The following is a 24,641-nucleotide window of genomic DNA, read 5'->3' as shown; positions in this document are numbered from 1 at the left end:
AAAAAGGAAGAAGAAAGAAGAGGAGGAAGAAGAAGAAGGAGGAGAAGGAGAAGGAGGCTCTGTAAGAAACTGCATGTTCACAATGCACATTAGAAAATTAAAAGTTCTGAGAACTCCTGCTATAAAGAAATCCATTTAAATTCCATTGATCTTACATTCCCCAAGCAGATTTGAGCACATAATCAGTTCTTTGATTGTAATGTTTGTTGTGGCTTTATTTTTACTTCAAGCAATTTGACAAAATATAAAATATATACAATACATATATTTAAATTCAGATGTAAAATACATTTAAATCTATTCTTCTTGATGGTAGTAATAGTTATTATTTATTCAATACTTAGTATGTGCTAGACTCTGTTTTAAATATTTTCCATTTATTACCTTATCAATAATCCCAAAAATCCTCGAAAGTAGGTGCCATTAATATTTCTATTTCCAGATGAAGAAGTTAAGGCTATCAAGTATCATGACTAAATAGCTAGTGAGTGGGTTGGCCCTGGCCCACATCTGTCTGTCCAGGGCCTTAACCAGAGCATTCTGGCTGCTTTCTTTGCTGGGATGGTTTTACTAATATTTTTCAGTAATCACCAGTAGGTCTGGCTTGTGTTTGCTTTCAGCTTGTTTCAGTGATCCTGAGCATCACTTTACATGTATAAAAATATTCAAGTAAATTATAATTTTGTCTGTTCTCTGCCTTCTCTCCTCTCACTTCTATTTGTGCACACATAAAAGAACTTAAAACAAATAAACACTTGACCTATCTCTTAATTCTCTCTCAACAGAATACTAAAATTCTATAACCTTCCCCTCTACCCTTCTATCTCTGTCATATCTTCAAAGTTCTTTGCCTCCTGAACAGCTATATTCCACAACCAAGAATGAAGCAAAAATGAGCCTGACCTATTTAGAAGTGATTGCTTTATACCTGGTAGCAAAACTGACAGAAAGTTAGCAAAAATGACTTTGCAAGCTCAAATTTGAAACTGCACTTCTAAGCACATGTGAGCCATGTCACAATAGTGACAGCTACTACATAACTTCTAAACACAAAAATTTAAACAGCAGTTGACAGATGAGAAAAAAACAACTTCATTTGACATTCTAAGAAGATAAAGAAAAACAACGATCCACTGTATGGTTGACTTTATTTAGGAGACAAAACTTGATCTCTAAGAAAATTAAAGCAAAGCAGTATGCTAAAATAGCCTTTGTGTATAGTTTTCAGGAAAGAAAGTCAATCCAACTAAGTTGCTAAGAAAATAATGTTTCATATCACTCTAACTTCCACACAGAGCATTAATATAGCATATTCTTTTAAGCTGGGAGTGTTAACAAAGTAGAATTACTACCAGTCTATTTTCTTGGTTCAACACAAACAAAACAAGGAGTATGTACAAATATGCTACACAGACATATGTGCTACAAACTGTGGTTGACACCAAAAGTAAATCTTAAAAATAAATCACTAAATTCAATTTATCTCAAGGAACCCGGCCTCTCCTTCTGGGCACCTGTGAACTGACCTTCACTAACATAAATAGTATTTTGTCGATGTGCCTTTAAAAGCTTCTACATTAAAAGTTTGAAGGTTAGAAAAGCAGAAAATTGAAATTGTCATAATAAATAGGAAGGAAACGAAAGGCAAGTCTGATTTCAAGCCATAGGACCATTAAGGATGGTTTATATAGTAACTGCACAGTTCTTCAACCAACAAGTGAATTGCCACCTTATATTCACTGTGGGACTATCATTCTGTGTGGTAACTAGTTACTAGTAAAATAGGTGCAGGGATTCTTTTGATATGACCCAGAGGAATACTGCCTTTCTTAAATGTATTTGCCATCTACTTAAGGCAGAGCATTTCATGTACTATTAACACTTGCTGAAGAAGCTCTCAGGTAAGATTTAAATAATAATGATAGTATTTTTTAAAATTAAAATGTAACATTCACTGCTCCTTAATAATCCCACTATGCTAGGGGAAGTGACTGAAAGGTTTATACTGCAAGATTAACTGCTGAAAATCATCTAAGTGTGTAGGAATTGAGCAGAATTTTTTTTAAAAAAAATACTACATGATAAATAATTTCATTAAAAATACTCGAAGAATTAGCAGGGAGATTTTTTTATATGAGAAGATAATCAGCACAGCCTGGCCAAATCAGCTTTCTTCACCAGCACTTATATGATTTTGTTTCAGTCTTCAGAACCATTGCTCATAGCACCTCTTTATTCCAATTAATGTGGAAATGTTACATGAAAATGTTTTGTTGCCTTGCAATTAATAAAGTTTTTCTAAGGTTTAGAAGAGCCTTGTGAAGAAACGAACCACTACTTGTTTTACAGCATGAATAAATTTACAGTAATTAACAGCAGGAGGGGACTGTTAGAAAAATATTGTGAGGCATTTTGACTGCACTATTAATGAAAATGATGCAGTTAAACTTCCCAGCCCCATCTATCATGCTCAATTAATCTCTAAGGATATAAAGAAAAAAGAAGAAACGAGATTCTCTCAAAAATGCAATGAGAATAAAAATTTCAAAAAGAATGAAAAAATACTAAACTATAGAATAATTTGGCTAAAATAATGTATTTAAGTTATTTTTAATTAACTGAAACGTTCACACCATTATATTAAAAACTTGGTCCAATATGAACATTAATATGATATGGTTCATGCATTTGTTAATTTAGCAAACCTTCATCAAATGCCTATTATGATCAAGGGGTACAGTAGGCACCATGGCATATGTGTATTTGCATGTAAAATGTAGAGAACTTGTTCTCCATATAATACCTCCATGACGAAATACTAACAAGGGAAGCTTTTAAAGAAAACTCATCTTACAAACAAACAAAATCTCAGTAGCTCTTCTTCTTCATTGAAATAAAAATAGTACCAATTGCAAACTAAATACAATGGCCATGGTAGTTGGCAAATTGTTGGTTTACAAAGATGACACACACAAGACCATGGTGTTTACTGATTCAGAGTTAGCTAAAAAGTTTCACCCCCCCCCCTCCAAAAAGTGTGGAAACAAGACGAACTTCAAGTCTGTGACTTAAACACAACAGATGTGTTTTAAAAGTATACGTAAAAGAAAAAGCCAGCTGACCATAAATTCTTTTTTTATTTTTCAAACAAGACATTTATCTAACTTGAAGCTACTGGCATGTTATCTGGTTTCTTCAACACAGAATTCCAGAGAAAGATTTTAAATCCAACATTCTAGTGTCATTTTCTGTTTAGATTATCTAACTTCTCCTGAAAGAACCAGTTGGGAAACCATCAAAAGAAAATTCATACATGACTAAGCCTCAAAGTGAAGGCTTCCTTTCTTATCCCAGATATCTAGAAGTGATGCTCAATATTTTTCTTAGAACCCAGAACAATGTTGGAAAATGAGAAGGCACGCCACTGATGGAGAAGAAACTATAAAGAACTCCTGAGCAAGAGAAAGCAGAAGTGGATTAACGAAAAGCAGCACAGCCCCAAAGGGACACATAACCATGTGCTTCACAAAATAGTGAGGCCCTCAAAGAACCCAAAAGTAGAGCAGGATTGCCGGACTCCCTGGAGATGTGGCAAACCCCAGTATGGAAAAGGGCATTTCAGTCACAAATAAAAATGACTCACAAGAGATTGTGGAAATTGATCATCAGTGGTTGAAAGGAAAAAAAATCAGCAGCTGGAGAAACAGCTGAAGAGCTAAGTGATGAGTAAACCAATTCTCCCATAATGCGGTACACAAGGACAAGCAGATGGAAACTACTAAGGAAAGGGTGACCAGCATGAGTGGAGCCAAAAGTGTAAGTATCTATCCAATGTCGATTCCTGAATGAGACGATAAATGGAAAGAATACGTTGAGTCAATCAATAAGAAAATTTTTCCAGAACTGAAGACATGAACCGTCACATTGAAAGGGTATCTCTCACACTAAGCAGAATTAAAAATAAAATTAACCCCACATCTAGTTACGTTGTGGTGAAATTTAAGAATAACATGGATAAGGAGTAAATCCTCAAAACTTCTAGAGGTGGAAAAATAAGAAAAGCACAGGTTACCTAGAAAGAGTAAGTATCAGATTGACCTCAGACTTCTCATGAGCAACACTCAATACAAAAAGAATATGGTGCAGTATCTTCAAAGTTCTGAGTTTTTGAGCCTATAATGTTTTACTCAGCAAATTCCACTAAGGAGAAAAAATACAGGCCAATTTCCCAGCACTTAAGAACTTGATTTTATTTTTTTAATCTATGAAAGAAGTATTAGAAGATACACTCCAGCAAAAAGAACAATCGCACCAAGAGAACACAGTAGGACACAAAAGTCTATGATACACAAAGAAACAGGACATCTTCAAAAAAGCCAGGTAACAATATAGAAGTAAAATCCCAGATGATAACAAACTGAGAGCTGGGAGAAGAAATAAAGGTAAGCAAAAATATTTTTTCTGCCTTATTGGTGGTTATCTCTATGCAGAAAATACACATTTAAATTTGTGCAGAAAATATTTCAGTGTTATAGACTTTTTTAAAAAGGGAATATTTATCACTTTCAAACAATTAAGAAAAAACAAAGAACAATGAAAGTAAAGAAAAGGAAAAACTCTACAGAAAAATAGACAAAGGATATAAACAGGTAATTTACTGAAGCATAAATACAGTCCAATAAACATATAAAATACTCAAGAGTAATCAGGTAAATGCAAACTCAAAAGCCATAACAGCATTTTTTAGAAAGACAGACACTAATAAGTTCGCTAATATCAAGGTATACCTTGTCAGGGTGGGCATAAATAGATACAGCCATTTTTTACTGTGCAAACCACATAAACCAAAAATTCTGCTTCTTTCTACGTATTCTAAAAAAATCTTTCCACTTGTACATATGTGTAAAAAGCATGAATAAGGATGCTTGCTGAAACATTTTTGCAGTATCGAAAAACTGGAAAATAAGCAAAATGCCTGTCAATATGGAACATTTAACTAATTAAGACACATTGTACCATGAATTTCATGTAATGGTTAAAAAGAATATGATAGATCTATGACTACTGACCTGAAATGGTTAGGAGCAAGACAAAGACAAACGTCATATGTGTAATGTAGGAAATTACCTTTGCAACAAAGCATATCAATATAATACATGCAATTATAAAAAGTAAAACACTTGAAAGAGAATAACAATTAAAAGAGAAAGAACAAAACAAGAACCCAAAAACGACAGGAAAAATAAGTCTGTCAATTCACTTGCCACACTCTTCTATAATGTTGCTTTTTGAAAAGCATCCTTGACATTGAAATGAATTGTGACTGCTACTGTGAATGTAACCGTTCAATCCTAAAGGATCAATTGAGCCCATGCCCTCATTACAGTAGATTCAAAAACTCACTCTTAGACACACAATTCGTTGACTAATTTGTAGAAAACAGAAATGAAAAGTGATCGAAAACTGACAAACTGATTAGGAAAAATGAGGAACAGTTCACTCCTTACGTGTCCCCTATCCCAATCACAATGGCTGAGCAATAATACGTAAGGTGGGGTGCATTCCCAGAATGCTGCCAAGACAACACAACCAAAAATTAAAATGGAAACAAAATGGAATTGGTTTCAGGCAAGGGCAAAGCAGATGTCTGTTGAGAGGCAGTTTGTGAAACCAGAGCAAGAGTCAGATGCTTTCTCTCTTTTCCTCTCAGTGGTTGCTGAACCAATGTGGCCACAAAGGCCATGGGGATTTGGGAGCTGGCCAAAGGCCAGGTGACTCAACATTGAATTTCTTGTCCCTCTAGGCAATTCCTCTCAGTGGTACAAATTTGTACCAGAACAGAGAACAGTTACCCTCTTATCAATCAGGAAAAGACACGTATTAAAAGTTGTTTTTTTTTTCTTTTTAAGTGTTAGCTAGCAAAGAAAACTGATAGAGGTTGGCAAGAGAACAAAGCCTTATTCCCCTATTATGAAACCAAAGGACTCTACTTGTGACAGAAAAATCTGTGGGTAGGGTCAGGGCCGTCTTCTAAGGTCATTCAGGGTAAGAAACAGACACATATCTTTATTTTTATTGCATTCCTACAAAGCGTGTGCAGCAGCTCCATTTTTCTTAAATAAAAAGTAGACCTCAAATAATAGGGTCTTCAGAAAACAAAGAATTGGTTGTTTGTGGTTAATACACAGATTCCTCGTGCACAAGAACCAGGTGCTACATGGCTTTCTGCTGTGTCACCAGCCACTAGGCCAGAAGATGAAACATAATTGTTTGTGAACTTGTTAACTGGTTGAGTAACCGATTCAAATGTCAGTGGGGGAGTAACATGCACATGTGGGTATTGTAGAGGTACGTCACTGAAGACTAGTAAAATCCTAAGCCGAACACTTTGCTATTCCTTCCTTATAACTCACTAGCACTCACACGAGCTCTGACTTTGCCCTTCGGTGCCCTTTTAAATGTTGGAGATGAAAACGCTGGGGAGAGGAGCAGGGGATGACGGTAAAGTAGGAGATCTTCAGTCCAGACATGGGGAGAAGCACGTAGCACAGCAGACTTGGGACACCCCATCAAGAGACACAGACATCTGGCAGTAAGACAAGTTTAAGGGAGTGTGCTGGATTGAATTGCATTTGTTTGTGCTGCCAGGACACTTTCATCACCCTGAGATCCCTGGCCTGGGTGCCAACCAAGGGCATATGTGACCAGAGAAGTGCCACACTTTCAGCAGATAGTTTTTGCCCAGACAGATGGGTGGATGAATGGATGTATGAATAGATGGATAAACAAACATGAACAAATAAGCAAGTGAACAAACAAACAAAAAGAATAAGCAGTGTACTTTTTCTCCATGTACTTTACAGCCACCCACTCTGAATTAATATTCTACTTGCAAAGAATATTCAGCAAAGTTGCTCCCAGCCGATTACTCCACACTACACACAAATGTTGTCTGAGTCACTGGAGACATCAACAGAATACTATATACAATCCAGGTAGTGGTAATTTTCCCAGACTACCACACCAAGGCAATAAGAATAATTAATAGCAACTAGAACACATTGCTTTAAAAATAAATTACCACAATTGGGTATCTGCAGGTTTGCCAGGGGAATATTCTTGCTGCTTTCATTCAGGCAGTACAAATCCTGAGTGTCTGGACCGGATTTAGCCTCTTGGAGAGTCTTGATCCACATAATGTCACAGGAGCATGTAAATGGATTGCCTACCAGGATCCTACAGGGAACAAAAATGACAACAGATCAAGTTCCTTTTTCCATTTCAGCTACACTGGTGCTTGTAAAATACTACAGCATTATGAATTCTTTCTAGTCAGCAATGCTTTGAAGTCATACCACTTTCCTAGCATGACAGTACTTATTATTCCTTCATTTATCTGATACTTACTGAGCATCTGCTATGTGCAGACAGCACTGGAGAATGACAGAAGACCTTACAGAATAACAGGGGAAACGAGTTACAGAGAGAAATAGCCAAAATATAGGATAGAAAAGAACGTCTCATAACATGGGGAAAATAAGGTGCCATGACAAATTTATCATGGTTATGATAGAGTTATTAAGAAGATGCCAACAAGAAGTTTTTAGGAATGCTAACATACTTATTTCTGACCAGGCTAAAGGCTCAAGTGTTACCACTTTCTAAGCTCAAACTTCAGCAGGGGGCAGAAGAATTTCATCTCAATTTAAAATGAGACTGTAAGTACAAAGCTAAGACTAAAGTGTGAATGCCAGAAGGCTGGTACCCCTAGCTTTCTGCATTATGCAATCACAGTCAGTTTCATTGATTGAAGATAGCGGGAGTGAAGGTGAGAGAGAGAACTTGAAAGGGAGCTGCAGACCTTCACACACACACACACACACACACACACACACACACACACACGCACGCACGCACAGCAAGCTCTTCTGAGGGCAAGGCAACTGAGCTGCAGATTGAGCTGTGTTAGACCACTGTGGGCGGAAAGCCACCGCCATTCAGACCTCAGCCCTGCTGCCTGGACTCCTGTGGCCTGCAATGGGTAAAAGAGGAAGTAGTCAAGAGGAAAATAAAAACCACAAGGAAAAAAAAAAATCTTTAAATGCTTATTTATAATACTCAGTGGCCTATTTAAGAAGAATTCCATTTATGGTAATGAGCCTTTAAATGAGGCCATTTAAAATCGTTACATAGACTCTGCCTGGCATTAACCACAATACTTAAGATTTCTGTGAAGACAGGACCCGGACTTTGCCACATCATTTAGTCCTGTGGTTTTCTGGTTGAGTTCTAAGAATCTCAGGGATCCCTGGAGACTTTTCCAGGAGTTTCTTAGGGGAAAATGTGGTCATGATAGATTCATTTAATTTGTGTCTGCTTGATCACCTCCAAGTATCCCTCCAACACCAAAATGGGATTTGATGTTATGGGATACGGAAAAGAACACAGAAAAGACCCACCACCAGTTTAAACGCCACTCATCCAAAATGCTTCCTGGAGCTCTGAGTACATGCAAAACTAAAGAGTCTTTCTAAAAGAGGATATCATTAACTCAGCAGAAGGGATAAAGAAGGAAAGGAATGTTTCAATTACGAATGCAGCAATGTTCATATGACAACACAACACTGGTGCACAGCTGGCTTCTTTCTCCAGCTTACTGTGCAAGCTCAATGATTATGACAGCACATTACACTTATATCTTTAGGTTTCTACCTCTCCCACTGGATAACAGAATCCAGGAACACAGAAACGTTTCTCCCTTTATCCCCATGGCCCTGTGCCACATCGTGTTGATTTGTGGTAGGTACAGAATTAACATTGGTTGAATCAATGGATTAAATATGCTTCAAGAAGAATATTGAGACATAAATTTGCAATTGAAATTCTAATTTTTAATCCAGCAAGAAAATTTTAAACAATGTTGCCCAAAATTTTTACACCAAGTACTTTATCCAGTCTCATGTATCTTTCTTTAGTTTGTCATGCCTATTCCGGTGTTAGAAGCCTTAGTGCTTCAATGCCCTGAATTCACTTTATTCCAAATAATTGCCAATTGCCAAGACTTTCACCATATAACACCCATTACACCTATTAACTTATTGTCTCTCCAGCAGTGACATCTTCATATCTGCACAATTTCCTTGCGAATAAGGATGGATCTTCATGAAAAGACTCCACAATTCAGGCAACATAGAGTTTAAGCAAATGCCATTGTCTAATCTTCAAAGGCCTCTTCCTGGGCCCACATCTGCCCCATAAAGCCTCTGCATTAGGACGCTTTGAGGTACCTTGCCATAAGAATGGCAACAGTTCATATTTGTTTAACGGGGACAACGCAAGGAATTGAGCTCACTTGGAAATCCTGGCTGTTAGTCGTCACCACCTTGAAATATGTTTTCTATCATTTCACGACAGAAGAAAATGGGACTTAAAAATAATGCAGTAACAGACCTGGAAGAAAATCTCACAAAGATCGGTAGGGAAAGAGAAGAACTACCTTTCCTCCAATGTTCCCTATCCAATGTTTCCCACGGACAAAAGTGAGCAGAATTTTGCCCATTTTTATTTCCTCCTTGAATGGGTTTGCTTGACTTTAGGGCCTGAATCCAACAGGAACCAAACAGATGCTGTGAGATATAAAGTATATAGCTGTTTTCACACAAAGCCCCCTTCTTCTTCTCTTTTTTCCCTCTACTAGAAATTTTTTATGTAAAAACAACATTTAAACGAACCAGAAATGATATGTCACTACTGAGATTTCTATTTTTTTAATTACTGAATTTTTAAAATGAGAAATAATAAACCATGAGGGAATAAAAGACTAAGAGACTGAAACTTGAGAAATCATTTTTGAGAATTTGATATAAAAATAGATCTGCAATATCACTCATTAAAAGAAAAATACTGAATTACCCCTTCCTTTGAAAAGTTTTCCCCAAATGCCACACAAAATCGTTACTTACAGTTCAGACAAGTCAAGGTGACGGAAATGTTTCCTAGACAAACTCGTCAATTTGTTTCGAGTAAAATTGCTGAAAGGAATCAAAAACATTAAACGTGAATTTAAAATGTTACATTTTAGGAACACAGTATTCAGAGATTTTGTTTACAAAATACAATTTTATTTGATCATTATGCATGCTTTACTTACATCCAAATCTCTCTCTCTTTCACTTAGAGTGATAGCTGAGTTTTTCCTCTAACCTTGTCTGTATTTTTTTCTTTGCAGGGAGGGGTAGCATAAATATATTGTGTATTTTTAATGTCTCTTTTGCCCAAAAGCTTATTTTTCATATGTTGATTTGGAGCCAAGTTATATATCTCATAGAAATCCTGATCTTTTGAACAATTTATAGGAAGATACGTAACATTAAATAAAATTTAAAACTATAAACCCAGTAGGGAAAAAAGATGCCTTAAAACTAAAGAGCATCATGGATATTTGGAAATTATGTGGCATACAAAACTCTGAATATTAACTGAATTCAATATGTCTTTATATGAAAGACATTTTATTGATGAAAAAACACTACTGAGGTTGTTTACATATGAGCTAGATAACCGAATACCTCCACGATGAGAACAAAAAAATTTAGATAACAAGGAATACACCAGATTTCATCTTGAAATCTGAAGGCATATCGTCTTCAGATATGGACCAACCAGACAATAAAAAGATATATTTGTGATTTAAAAAATAATAATTTACTGACATGTTCCAAACATATAATTTGATTCGATAAAAGAGTTTCCAACGATCAGTGCCATGAGATTTTGGGGTAGGAAATTCAGAGCCATAACCCTGGCAGCTGACTCACTCTGCAAATTTGTTTACTTTTTAAATTTATTTAAAGAGTGTCCGATGCTTGGGCCTACAGATGTGTTTAATAAATAAAATGAATGTAAAACAAACATCAACTTTCATAAAAACAGCCAAGACCTCTACAAAACGGAGGAAGCCCATGAGTCTTTCAGCGTATGTTTCCTGCCCAGGAAGGCAAGTGTTGGGCTGACAGTTGGATAAAACATGCGATCTGGCCGGGCGCGGTGGCTCACGCCTGTAATCCCAGCACTTCGGGAGGCCGAGGCGGGCAGATCACGAGGTCAGGAGATCCAGACCATCCTAGCTAACACGGTGAAACCCTGTCTCTACTAAAAAAATGCAAAAAATTAGCCGGTCGTGGTGGCGGGCGCCTGTATTGCCAGCTACTCGGGAGACTCAGGCAGGAGAACGGCGTGAACCCAGGGGGCAGAGCTTGCAGTGAGCCGAGATTGCGCCACTTCACTTCAGCCTGGGCAACAGAGTGAGCCTCCGTCTCAAAAAAAAATAAAAATAAAAATAAAAAACATGACACCTGAGGGTGACAGTGATCCTGGCCCCTTACCTGAGGCTACTCTTCACTGTCAGCCTAAGGAAGTCATCACTGAAGTATCCTGGTGTGTCTGATCAGTCACACAGTCCTGGGGTTACAACCAGGAGCCAAAGCATGAACTAAATAAGGCTAGTCAGTTGATAAGAAAGAACCTACCACTCTGGTGTCTCACAAATCATGAATGTGTGTGTCCACTCCCAGTTTAATTCTATATTGAGATCTCCACTCATCCAAACCCCTACCTACACAAGGGTACCCTCCTTCCTTCTAGGCGTGCATCTTCTGGCTTCACACTGAGTATAAAGTGCTCACCCACGTGAAAAAATAATCCACCAGGAAGTTGTAAAATGTGCCCACATAAGTCTCTTCTTTTGGAACGTGAATTAAGAATGGGTTTCGGGCCAGGCCTGGTGGCTCACGCCTGTAATCCCAGCACTTTGGGAGGCCGAGGCGGGCGGATCACAAGGTCAGGAGATCGAGACCACGGTGAAACCCCGTCTCTACTAAAAATACAAAAAAAAAAGCCGGGCGCCGTGGCGGGCGCCTGTAGTCCCAGCTACTCGGGAGGCTGAGGCAGGAGAATGGCGGGAACCCGGGAGGCGGAGCTTGCAGTGAGCCGAGATAGCGCCACCGCACTCCAGCCTGGTGGACAGAGCGAGACTCCATCTCAAAAAAAAAAAAAAAAAGAATGGGTTTCGGTCGGGCGCAGTAGCCCACGCCTGTAAGCCCAGCACTTTGGGAAGCTGAGGCTGGTGGATCGCCTGAGGTTGGGAGTTTGAGACCAGCCTGGCCAACATGGCGAAATCCCGTCTCTACTAAAAACACAAAAATTCGCCGGGTGTGGTGCCGGGCGCCTGTAATCTCAGCTACTTGGGAGGCTGAGGCAGGAGAATTGCTGGAACCCGGGAGGCAGAGATTGAGGTGAGCCAAGATGGCGCCATTGCACTCCAGCCCGGGCAGCAACGGCAAGACTCCTTCTGAAAACTAAGCAAAAACAAACAAACAAACAAACAAGAAAAGAATGGGTTTCACTGGTCTACAATGCATTGAAAAGTCAGTCTGCCTATCTTTTCCACAGTTTCTAAGACACAAATGCTTTCATCGGAAGTCCCAATCTTTCTAAAACAAACAAACCAAAAACCAAAAAACTGCTTTCCTCCTCAAGAAAAAGGCGGAGAGAGGCAGCGAAGAAAGGAGGTTTAGGGTGAAGGGTCTCCCTGTCTGCTGGTAAAACCGCCGCCCCGCGCAGCTGCTGCCTCTGTGGGGCCGCCAGCAGCACCGCAAAGAGCGGGGTTATGGGCCAAAGAACAAGATGAGTCTTATGAACCATACTTATTATTGGGGCCAAAAGCCAAAAAGGAGGAAGAGGGGAGGGAAAAAAATCAACAATCCTCTTACTGTTTGATTATAGAGCTTTGCAAGGGAGCTAATTAGCACCTCTGCAAAGTCCCTGGAAAACACAAATACCAGCTTTTCTCACAGTCCCTGGGCTCTTAGGGGCTGGGCAGGAATTAAAGGCATCAAGAAATAACGCAGTGACCACTCTCTGGGGCTCTGGGCAGTCCCCATGTGATGCTAATATGGACAGGGTAGGGGGAGGAGTGGAGAAAGGGAGAGAGAGGATCCCTTTTAAATTTCCCTAAAACCCAAAGTGAAATCGACTGATCTTGTATGCGTTTTTATATTGCTGGGGAAACTCAGAGAGATCATCAGTATATCCCAGGGGTACAGAGAAACAGCTTTTAATACACATTTTGTTATCAGCTCCCTTGCACCCCACTGCCTTGATATTTGAGGTAAGAGTGCAATTTGCATGCAGAAAATCAGGGGACCACCAACCAAGCTGGTCCCCAGAGTCCTCCATCATAAGCAGAGGTTAGGTCTAAGATCCGGAGAGGCAGACACCTGACTTAATTCCTTCCTTCCTCCCTACTGTTCTCAAAAGCAAACTACTTAATTTAATTTCAGATTTTGGTGATTACGAGCCTCTTTTCTCCTGTGAACATATGAAGCTTACTGCCATCTGATGACCTCTTCATAACTGCCGGATACTTGCCTATTTCTCTCTGTCTTACTATTCAATAACGGCTACAAATATTAGTAGCGTTTTTGCAATTTGATCAATGATTGACATCCCAAGTCTTGCGTCTTAAGAAAACTGTGTAAGATATGTATGTCCTTTTAGCTTCCCATTTTAAAATAATTCTTCTGTGGAAGCTAGGGACAGATATTTGACTTTGTATAAGCTGTGTACTGCACAAAGAATACCACCAAAATCATTCTATCATATATCAACATGAAAAAATATACAAGGTGGCTTTCATATTCATAGAAATAGCATGCAACAAGGAAAATATACAAAGCAAAGTGAAGTAATAAGTAAGTCTATTAATAAAACTGTAATTAGCCAGAGCCCACTGTCCAAATCACAACATTAGGAGAAGTGATGTGATAAAAGAGCCAGTAAAATGCAGTTGTTGAGTAATTTGGGTCTAAGGTCAGCTGTAATGAAAATACCAGAACTTAACCACTGAGGTCATTAATTACATCTAAGTGACTGCATTAGAGCATTTTGCCTTTTTCTTCTTTCCAACTTCTCTCTTGTTTATGCTATCGAGGCCTACGCAGCCATCAGATTTGTGCAGGCAAAGATTTGTGCAGACTGCAGAGATGATTCCAAAAAGCATTTAATTGAAATGTGTTAATAAAGTTCCCTGGAGTTTTATCACATTTTTGCAGAATGATTTATGTCTTAATTTACAGACTGTATTTTTAAAGTGACTTCATCATTAATGCCACCTATAAAATATGAAGCTGTGATATTGGCTTTATGAAATTAATATTTTCCATAATATCAACAAATTTCAATAGAGTGTCCAGGCAATCTGCTTCTAAGAGAATGGTTTCTTTTACAACTGCCATAGAAATCAGTTGGGGAACTGTTCTCAAAAAAAGAAAGAGGACAAACCTTATGAGAAAGTCTGATTCTCTAATTATATGGATGATACAGATTTTATTTCCTGTACTCTTAATGTAAGAACATGGAGAGGGGTTGGCCCTGGAGTCATAACTCTGACACTTATGATCTGTAAATCTGAGCAAGTCCTAGAACTCCCTCACTCTTTTTTTTTTTTTTTTAATACTTTAAGTTCTAGAGTACATATGCACAACGTGCAGGTTTGTTACATATGTATACATGTGCCATGTTGGTGTGCTGCACCCATTAACCCATCATTTACATTAGATATATCTCCTAATGCCATCCCTCCCCCCTCCCCCGACCCTGCGACAGGCCCCGGTGTGTGATGTTCCCCACCCTGTGTCCAAGTGTTCTCATTGTTCAGTTCTCGCCTGTGAGTGAGAACATGCAGTGTTTGGTTTTCTGTCCTTGCGATAGTTTGCTCAGAATGATGGTTTCCACTATTCATAATAGCAAAGACTTGGAACCAATCCAAATGTCCATCAATGATAGACTGGATTAAGAAAATGTGGCACATATACACCATGGAATACTATGCAGCCATAAAAAAGGATGAGTTCATATCCTTTGTAGGGACATGGATGAAGCTGGAAACCCTCACTCTTATTTTATCTATGAAATGTGAATAAAAAGATCTGCCCTACCAATTATCAGAAAAAAATCATGTGAAATATTCCAGGTGAGGGTTCCATAGATAGACTATGATATGTAAGGTATCATTGCAAAGAGAATTTGGTACAGCAAAACAGAATCAATGAATGCAGGCAACAACCTTCTGGTAGAAGCTCCCCTAAAAACTCAGGGAATGGGAGTTCTGAGTCTGTGCTCAGAGATGCATAAATGTTCTGCACTTAGGTGATCTTTAGTTTAATGAAGATATCTCTCAGCAAAGCCACGGCTTATGGACTTAAATGCCATCATCTAGAGGATTTAGCAACAAACAAGCTAACAGTTCCCATTGTCCATATTTCCATTTGACGTCAGTGGACAAAGCATCAACAAGACTTTGGGGAAACAGTTCCCATTATTAATGATTTTCTGTACCTTTGGCATGTCCCATGATTGATCTTTCTCTACCTTTATCAATTCATGACAGACGACTTTGGGAAAATGAAGGTTCAAAAGAGAATCCTATTGTGGGGGGAAAAACACCAGTAATTTTTATTTCCCTATAAAGGCCAAGGCCAAGTCAGCTTCTTTCAGTTCCACTGGTTTGATGTCTTCCAGGGAGCAGGTCATGATTCCAAGGAAGAAAATCAAGAACTCTGTGCAAGGACACAGTTTTCACATCAGACTCCTTGCTGCTAGCCTATTGCTCTGTCCAAGATGGAACTGGCCCAGAAATTCATGAAAGGGAATAAACAGCCTGTTCTAAGTACCCCTCTGAAGCTATTCAAACAATCAAACAAAATCAGAGCTAATGTTTCTAAGCTATTATCACAGCTATACTAACTTTAAAAAGGGAGGTTTCGAGTTGGAAAAGAAGGAAAATAAACAGAGGGGGGAAATATTGAATAAAATGGGTCCTGGGAAGCAAAAGAATCAATCTCTACTTACATGTGCTGCAGGTTGCTGTTTTTCAGAAATGCTTTATGAGCCACAAATTTTAATCCAGAATCCACAATTGTCCTGTGAAGACGCATAATTTCACGCATATTAGAACGAACCAGTGAATGCCTGCCTGACCAGAGTAGACAATAGGAAAAATCTCTGAGATAATGTGTGCTGGTCCTGAGTACTCACAGGTTTCTCAGTCCCACGTAAGCTTCCACATCATCTTCGTTGATGATTTCTAACCTTTTCTGATTTGCGATGAAACTGTAACAAAGCAGAGAGTGAATCGCAGTGACTCAGAACGTAGGCAGCAGCACCATGAAGAACTCCCATCCACCTCACCCAGGTGTCCAAGGCGCTCCCTCCACACCCATCCGAGCCTCGCCATCTTTTAAAATATGGCAGGAGAGCAAAACTGAGCATGACTGAGCAGAAACCATGACTGACCAGGTTTCATGGTCAACAACCAATTCACTGGGTTTCATTTCTCCTGTTTTATCGTCTTTCACCCAACAATTTCACTTTTCTTTCCCTTTCAGAGTATCACCAGTGTACATAGGTGAAAATACCATGGAAATGCATCTACTCCTCTCAAAGGTGTTTCTACTCTTATGGTGAGAGCCACAGAGATGCTGCTGTCATCACTGCACAAGAAAAGTCACATATTTCCTCACATTTCAAGAGAAACAGCCACTCCCTCCTTTACCTCCTAAAATACTAAAGTGCATTTCCCCTACCCCGTCCTCTTTTCTCTATTTTCCTGGCCCAGCATCTCCTCCTTCTGCCTTTGTCAGTAACAATATCAATCTTTCCTTCGATGAATCACATTTCACAAACCCCATATGGCCTTAGCGCATTCTCCGTGGGAACGCTCCTCCCTCCCCCACCCCCTAAGCCCTCTGATATAGGGGTGGATAGAGAAAACTCCATCCCTTTGGCCACGTTGGTGTCTTAAAGATGTGCACATGACCTCAATTACACCGAGAGGAGTCTTTCCTGAGAGTAAATAAATGAATGCTGGGAAAGAGAGAGTCTCTGTCCTTCTCTGGGATCATAGCTGAAGGATGGCACAGGCCTGCAACTTCCATGGGGAAATTTTCTGCTACAAGGAAATAGACCATCCAAAAATGAAGTCAGTCCACAGAAAGAAGCAGAGCTAACAAGACAGAACTCTAAAAATACCACTTGAGCCATTAGATACAACTGTCTCTGAGGCTAGATGTCACGAACCTGAATTGATCTTAATTTCTATCATTTGCAATCAGTAACGTCTAGTGATACAAACAAATAGCTATTAAAACCATCATCATGGAATTTCCTATACTCTCCCCTGTATTACAGTTATTTAAATACCTGTCTATTCAGTTTTCTTAGATCACAATGTCTTTGAGACAGTTAGATCTGTTTTATAACTCACCTAGCTCAGTACCCAGTACAAGCTAGGTACTCAAAGGATGGATGGATGGATGGATGGATGGATGGATGGATGGACAGATGGAGAAACAGATGAACTGTACTTGGAGTTACAAAGGTACTACAAGAAATTATGCAGGATGAATTCTCCCCTTTCTTCCTGAAAAAATTTAAGATATATAACATATTCCAATTAAGACACTGAAAACAAATATGTAGCCCTGCTGTTAACAATGTGAGTTAAAATGAAAAAAATATTAAACGATGGGGAGGAACATATAGCATCTATAGGTCAGCCACTGTGAGGAGGAAAATGATGACAAGCTGTATAGTAAGGGTGTGGGCACCTCTTTTTAGAAAATAAATTTTAAAAGTAAAAATAAGTAGATTCTCTGAGAAGACAAAATTACACCAAAGATAAATATTTTTAAAAGCATCCACACAAACATTGTCCTCTGTTACATAAAAAACCAGCCTCCAAGATAGAACGGTGACTTTTTCTGAAAAAATTATTGGTTGTCCCTTATACCCAGAGCCTGGCACACTTAATAAATGTGCAGGAAGCTTTCATTCCCTTCCCTCCTCCCACCATACATAGAAGGAAACATTTTAAGACTTGAAAGGAATGCTCAATTTTTAATATCAAGTGTTTCCGAGTTATCACACTTTAGATGCATTTTTGCAAGATTTTTCACCAACATTTTCAATAGAGATCACAGTGACCTCACTCTTCTAAATGATCTCACAATGAGAACTGCATTCCAAAGAGCCCTGAATGTTACTACTTTTTCTCATGCAACTGACAGCAAAAAAGGATAGATAATGTGAGCGAGTTTTCCTCTGGAGTCACAATCTAGGCTTCCAGGCAAGAGTGTCCACTCCTTCCGTAAGCATGGCTTCCTGTCACTGTCCTGAAGTCACTGAGAGTTCTTCCTCACTCTTTTCCTGGATTATCCTTGCATCTTCCATGCTCACAACAAGGGCCTGGAACTCAATGAGGACTTTATCATGATCTGCACAAGGCACTCATCTTTAACTTTTTGTTACTTATGCCCTTTCTTTTCATTTTTCATCAGACATTTAATGTATCAACTCCCCGATCTTATTCAATAGAATACAACGAACCAGCAAATAAAAATGGAAGGCACAGAGGAGGAAAGACGGGGGTAGAGATGTCCATGGATTGTACAAAACTATGTGGGCTTAAAAAAACAGAAAAAGAAAAAGATAATTTAATTTAAAAATAAAAATAAATAAAAAATAAAGAGATATCAATGGAGCCAGGAATTCGGTTTAGAAATGCATACACTTGTTAGGAAGAAAAAAACACACACACAAGCTTAATTCTATGCTTTCTAGTCACCAGTGCCCAAGAAAGAAGGAGATGAGGATAAATTTGGTCAATGGTAAATTCACAGTATTCGTGAGATGAAAATGAGCCAATTAAGCAAAGCACCACTATTCCGAAATCTAAGACCAGACAGGAAATTTTGCTGAAAACCATCAAAAGAAGTGATGAAAAATGGTCACTAGAGAATACTCCCTTACTGTGGGGGCAAGAATGCCCTGGATAAATAAATACATTTTTCTCCTTGCCAGGATGGAGAGGCCAACAGAAGAGCTGGATTAAAAGTTCAGCAAGGGCTCTTCTAGTAGTAGATCCCAAGAATTCCCCCTCATAAGCTACTATGCGTTGTCATGTCCACAATATAGACGCCAGCTACAAGCTGCTCAAGAAATCCACCCCCTAAGAAACTCTCTTTAGCTACCACTAAGTGAAGAATCAAATCATAGGGTTAAAAAAGAAGCCAGTAAGGTGAATAACAGGTAATTCACAGAGGGGAAACTTCGGTGGCCAAGAAACATGAAAAGTTGCTCATCTCCCAAGAAATGTGAAATGCAAATTAAAATAACAGTGACATACTATTCCTCTCCCACTAGACTGACAAAGTGTTTAAAGCCTGACAATGTAAAACATTTCTACGGATGTGATGAAATTTCTCTGAAATTGTTGGAGGAAGTGTAAATTGTTATAACTACTTTGAAAAGCACTTGGCCTGTGTCTTGGAAAATTATAAATCAGCACCTTCATGACCCAGCAATTCCATTCCAGGTATTCACACAAGAGTTCTCACATATGGACTCAAGAATAGTCATTGTAATATGATCAGTAGAATATTACAACATTTATTGTCATAGAGTCAAAAGCTGGAGCAACCCAAGTGTCCATCCACAAAGAAATAGAAATTGTTTAAAATAAGGTGTGTTAAATATATATATATATATAAAAGATTAAATCAGATCTACATATTTGAGCAGAAAGACACTGCCATGCTAAGTGAGAAAGAAGATAGGCAAAATTGTATACTGAGACATATGTGTAATATAAAACAATCTATGTGAACTTTTAAAAATATATAAAAAATAATACCACATAGTGTTCACAGTCAAGTAGATATGCAAAGTATAGAAAGATGATTCCAAGGAAGGTGGCCCTGGGAAAGGAGAACGGGTCTGGGGTTTTACACACACACACACACATAACTTAAACTCTTTATACCATTTATGTTATTAAACTGCTAAACTATTTTATTAAAAGAGAAACAACTTGCATCAAAAAGATAAAAATGTTAAACTATCCTTTTTGAATGTAATTATATGAAGTTATTATGTCATTATACTTTTTTGAAGTTTTAAAATTTATGAAGAAAAAAGAAAGACAAGAAAGAGAGAGAGAGAGCAAGAAAGGATGGGAGGGACAGAGGGAAAGAAAGAGACAGAGATTGCAACAATCATACAAAGGAAATAACAGCAGGAAAGTCAAACCCCAGGGCTTCTCAGTGACTCAGTGGGCAAACACACCTGAGCTCAAGTTCTTGCTTCCCTGGCCCACCCAAACAGCAAACAGCTAACAGCTTTCTTTCCCTGCCCCACAGCCTCCGGACAGAAACGGAAGAGCAAGGTGCGTGCTGCGCTGCCCCCTCCTGGTGACTTCCACCTGCCTCCGGGAGGATCTCCACAGCCCTGGCCTCTCCTGCTCTCTGCCTCAGGGCAACTGATCCCAAAGGCACAGGGTTAGGAAGGAGAGAGGAAGCACCAGATCAGGGCCACCGACAGGCAAGCAGCAGGCTCTTTCCCAGAAAATCACTCCCCTCTGCCCCTGTTAAAGTGCAGTGACACTGTGGGTTCTTCACCGAGTCAAGCTCTGCTTAATAAAACACGTCTCCAAAAAGGGTACCATTCCCTCAAGGGAGCAGTGGGAAGGCCCACAATTGTGGCACACACCCAACCAGGAGTTTTCTCTCCATGACAACCTCAAACTCATCTAACCTAGGCCCACCGCTCTAGAAAGCTTAGGCCCAGGGGCTTCCAGGCACAACCTCTCCGCCCCCACAGCCCATGTCCCTGCACTTGCCTCACAGGAATCTCACATGAGGTCCAAGGAGCTTTGGTCTTCTCAGAAAATTGAGCTTCCCGCCACCCCCCAGCCTGCAGACGTTGCTTGCGTGCTCTGTTAGGCAAGTCAGCGGCCCTTAAATAATAACCAAGGGACATGGTGAATTCAGATTTTTTTTGTCTAACTTGGTGTACTCCTTGGGAATTTCTCTCACCTCCTCAGTCCCCCAGGGTCCCTGGCCCTCACCCTTTATTAATAATCTGCCAGGAATCATTGGTGGCCTTCAACCATCCTCTTTTCTGCCCAGAATGTGCCTTCCTCCCTTACCAAGTCCATATAGAGGACTCTTGCTAGGACCTCATATTATGAGGGCTGTTTTTGCTGTTGTTTTTTGCACATTTACAACATCCCCAGGCCGTTAACTACTGCCCTAAAGATTGGATCTTATATGCTAGGGTCTTCTCAATGTACTCATCTAAATCTATCCCAGGACCCTCCAAGACTTTCTTGAGTGATTTGTAGACAACATCAGAAACGCTTTTTCCAATCAGAACACTTTTATTCCATCAGTTGGCAAGCATTTTTTGCAGTTATTGCACTTGTAAGTTTGCAATTAAGAACTAGAGCAATGGGAGGTACTCTTTGTACCCTCAATTTTATTTTTCTATGAATCTACCTGACTCCATAACTGAATTGCTAGCTCCTCATCGCATCTCACTGATCTCTGTTTCCTAGCACAGAGCTGATGCTCAAGGAATGTCTGCTGACTTAGGGCACCCAAACAGGTACATTGATCATCCACCTGGAGTTTATCACCATCATAGGATATAGCTTCACTTCTCACGGAGAAAACAAGCAAACAAAGGAAAGACAATGACAGAGGGGGATGGAAAGCTGATTTTGAACTCCAAATTTGCCCAATCTAAAAGCTAATTTAGATTACAAGAACACAACATATTCAAACCAACTACTTATTTATTTATTTATTTATTTATTTAAGTGATAAAAACCAACTAGCCACAGTGGCTCATACCTGTAATCCTAGCACTTTGGGAGGCCAAGGCAGGAGGATCACTTGAGCCCAGGAGTTCGAGACCAGCTTGGGCCACATAGTAAGACCCTGTCTACACAAAATTTAAAAATTAGCTGGGCATGGTGGCAGGTGCCTGTGGTCCCAGCTGCTTGGGAGACTGAGGTGGGAGGATCACTTGAGCCTAGGAAGTCAAGGCTAGAGAGAGCCATGATAGCACCATTGCACTCTAGCCTGGGTGACAGAGCAAGATCTTGTCTCAAATATTAATAATAATTGCCCTCAGCAGACAAGCATTCATTTGCCACAGAACCCCAATGTGTCAGGAATGTAAGACCAGAAATGGCCTCCAAGACTCTTCAAATCCAGCAATTCTTGATCTTGAAGGAGATGATGCTCTAAGGAGAGACAGTGGACATTGCCACAGGATATGATGAGCCAAAAAGAAAAGGTCCTAAGCAGAGGTACACGCACTTGCCCTGTGAGGGCACAGTGGAAGGAACTACAAAATATTTTTGGAAATATATATTTATTTATATATATTTAAATAATTGGGCAGGTCAGTGAAGGCTTAAAAGGAGAAAGGGCATTGAGCTCCAGCTTTGAAGATTGATCTGAAAGTGGACAGATAAAGAATTAGCACATAAACAAAGTACATGCTATTTGTCATCTTGTTTTATGTTGTCACCAAATCTTCTCCAGTCTCAATTTGACATTCAGGACCTTTACTAAGACATTTTTCTGAGGGTAAAGAATGTCTTCTTCTTTGGCTTAACAAAAAGCTTATAGCTGGCTTTTTGGAAAATAAGAGAAAAGAGGTAATTTTAGAGAAAATTCACAGAAACATTTTTGAGTTACAGGTTCCTGGAAGGGGTCCTCATCACATTTTAAAAGATTTCACATTTGCTTTAACAACCTATCAAATAATTCCTCTAGGTAATCTCTTCAAGCAACAACAAGTAGTATCTAATGCATCTTGTCTTTATGTATATTAGCTTAATAGTGGTATTACTCAAAAGAAAAATTCCCCTTTAGCTTAGACTTTATTACCCAAACTGTAGTTTGGCAACACATCAAAATTAAATGGAAGAAGCTGTGAATATTTCAAATGGTGACTCTTCAAGACGGAATCACTTCCTGCTACCCCAGACTCCCTCCCTATAGATAGACCAATAAATAGATAGACACATAGATAGATAGATTTCCTTTTTTTTTTTTTGAGACAGAGTCTCACTCTGTCACCCAGGCTGGAGTGCAGTGGTGGCACGATCTCGGCTCACTGCAAGCTCCGCCTCCCAGGTTCATGCCATTCTCCTGCCTTAGCCTCTCGAGTAGCTGGAACTACAGGCGCCCACCACCACGCCCAGCTAATTTTTTTGTATTTTTAGTAGAGACGGGGTTTTACCATGTTAGCCAGGATGGTCTCGATTGCCTGACCTCGTGATTCACCTGCCTTGGCCTCCCAAAATGCTGGGATTACAGGCGTGAGCCACCCCGCCCAGCCGATACACAGATTTTTATCAAATCTAATCCATCAATCAATCAATCTATCTATCATCTCCAGATGATATCTCTCAATCTATCAATCTATCATCTCTAGATACATAGATGATAGACAGATGATTGATTGATAGATTATACTTGATAAAAGTAGACAGAACTCAAATTCCCAGGCTTACAGCCACTGCATTTCAACTCTGATAGGATTCTCTCTGCTCTCAGGTTTCTTTCATAGGTAGTAGAATAATCCTTTTCTTAAAAAAAATAATTTCCTTGGTCCCTGGGTTCACAGCTAGGCAGTTTCAGTTTCTCAGCAAAAATGATGAGAAAGAGTTTTGAAAATCAGTCCCTGAGCAGGTGCAGGTGATACGAAAGACCGGACTCTCAGTCTGTGGCTCTATTCTTGAGGGGGTATGCCCCCCAACTGTGAGGATGTGAACAAAAAGAACACTAAATGAGCAAGCCCAAAATCTAAATATGAAGAGCCTTCTACTGCATGCTGTTGAGCAGTGGCATTTTCAGCTTTCAGTTTCTTTTTGGCCATGAGCTTTGAAGTAGCACCAGTAACTCCCTCTTTATGGGGTGCTAACTGGTGTTAGCCAGAAGGCTATCCAGGGACTGTTTCCTAACAAAACAATGCTACCAGGAGAGTTATATATTGTTCCCATTTTTCAGAAAAGGAAACTGGGTCCTTGCCATGCCAGGTCACTTCCCCGAAGTCACATAGCTGCCAAAACAGGATTTGAACCCAATGTACCTGCCCCTAAAGTCTGAGCCCATAGCCACTGTACCATGCTCTAGGACTGGGGACTTGTAAATCCAGCATCTTCATGATAAATAATTTCTAGAGTTTTTGCACAATGGACCTGTACAAATAATCACGGCCCAAACACAACAGTCAATGGAAAAGAACAGGCATACTTTTTAGGATGATGTCCTGTATTATATCTACACAGAGCAATAATAGGAGATAAATAAGAACTCTTCAGATTCTTACACAATGCCATCCTCTGAAAACTGCATTAGAACAGCCCAAATACTCTGGGCATTTGCAACATTTGAGTGCCTGGAAAATAACTGGTAGTGTAGGATGAGGGCTAATCATACTGCACTAGCTTCACCTCTTACTGGCTATATGACCTGAGACAAGTCCCTACACCTGTTTCCTTGTCTGCAAAATGCAGTAACGACAGTAACTACCTCCTAGGGTTGTCAGGAAAATTAGAAAACCAGTCTGCATATGAGAATTTCAATTAATGCTAATTATTATTTAAAATGAACAGACCAGGTTCAAGGCCTGGCTTGGTTATAACTAGCTAGTGAGCTTAATGTCACCTGGCCCCTAGTGCAGGAGGAAATTTGAATTGATAACATCTCAGTTCTCTTCAGTACATA

The 24,641-nt window shown here is 39.4% G+C and overlaps 1 protein-coding gene across 20 annotated transcripts in view; it reads right to left on the bottom strand.

Moving 5' to 3' along the window:
- NTRK2 (neurotrophic receptor tyrosine kinase 2) overlaps positions 1-24,641 on the bottom strand; it is a 366,376-nt gene that overhangs the window by 316,846 nt on the left and 24,889 nt on the right. For 19 of the 20 annotated variants that reach the window (XM_031934033.1, XM_031934032.1, XM_023229539.2 and 16 more), the window contains 4 exons: positions 16,096-16,170; positions 15,910-15,981; positions 9,963-10,031; positions 7,082-7,236 (listed from right to left, as the gene is read on the bottom strand). In XM_031934033.1, coding sequence (XP_031789893.1) covers positions 7,082-7,236; positions 9,963-10,031; positions 15,910-15,981; positions 16,096-16,170 — 371 coding nt within the window. Of the gene's footprint in view, positions 1-7,081; positions 7,237-9,962; positions 10,032-15,909; positions 15,982-16,095; positions 16,171-16,612; positions 16,719-24,641 lie in introns of those variants that run through there. The other variant, XM_031934044.1, reaches the window with a different exon arrangement.

Source organism: Piliocolobus tephrosceles, chromosome 14, assembly GCF_002776525.5.
Source record: "Piliocolobus tephrosceles isolate RC106 chromosome 14, ASM277652v3, whole genome shotgun sequence".
In the NCBI taxonomy this organism is placed as follows: domain Eukaryota; kingdom Metazoa; phylum Chordata; class Mammalia; order Primates; family Cercopithecidae; genus Piliocolobus; species Piliocolobus tephrosceles.
The sequence above is the reverse complement of the archived record's forward strand: the minus strand, read 5'-3'. Positions and strand labels throughout refer to the sequence as shown.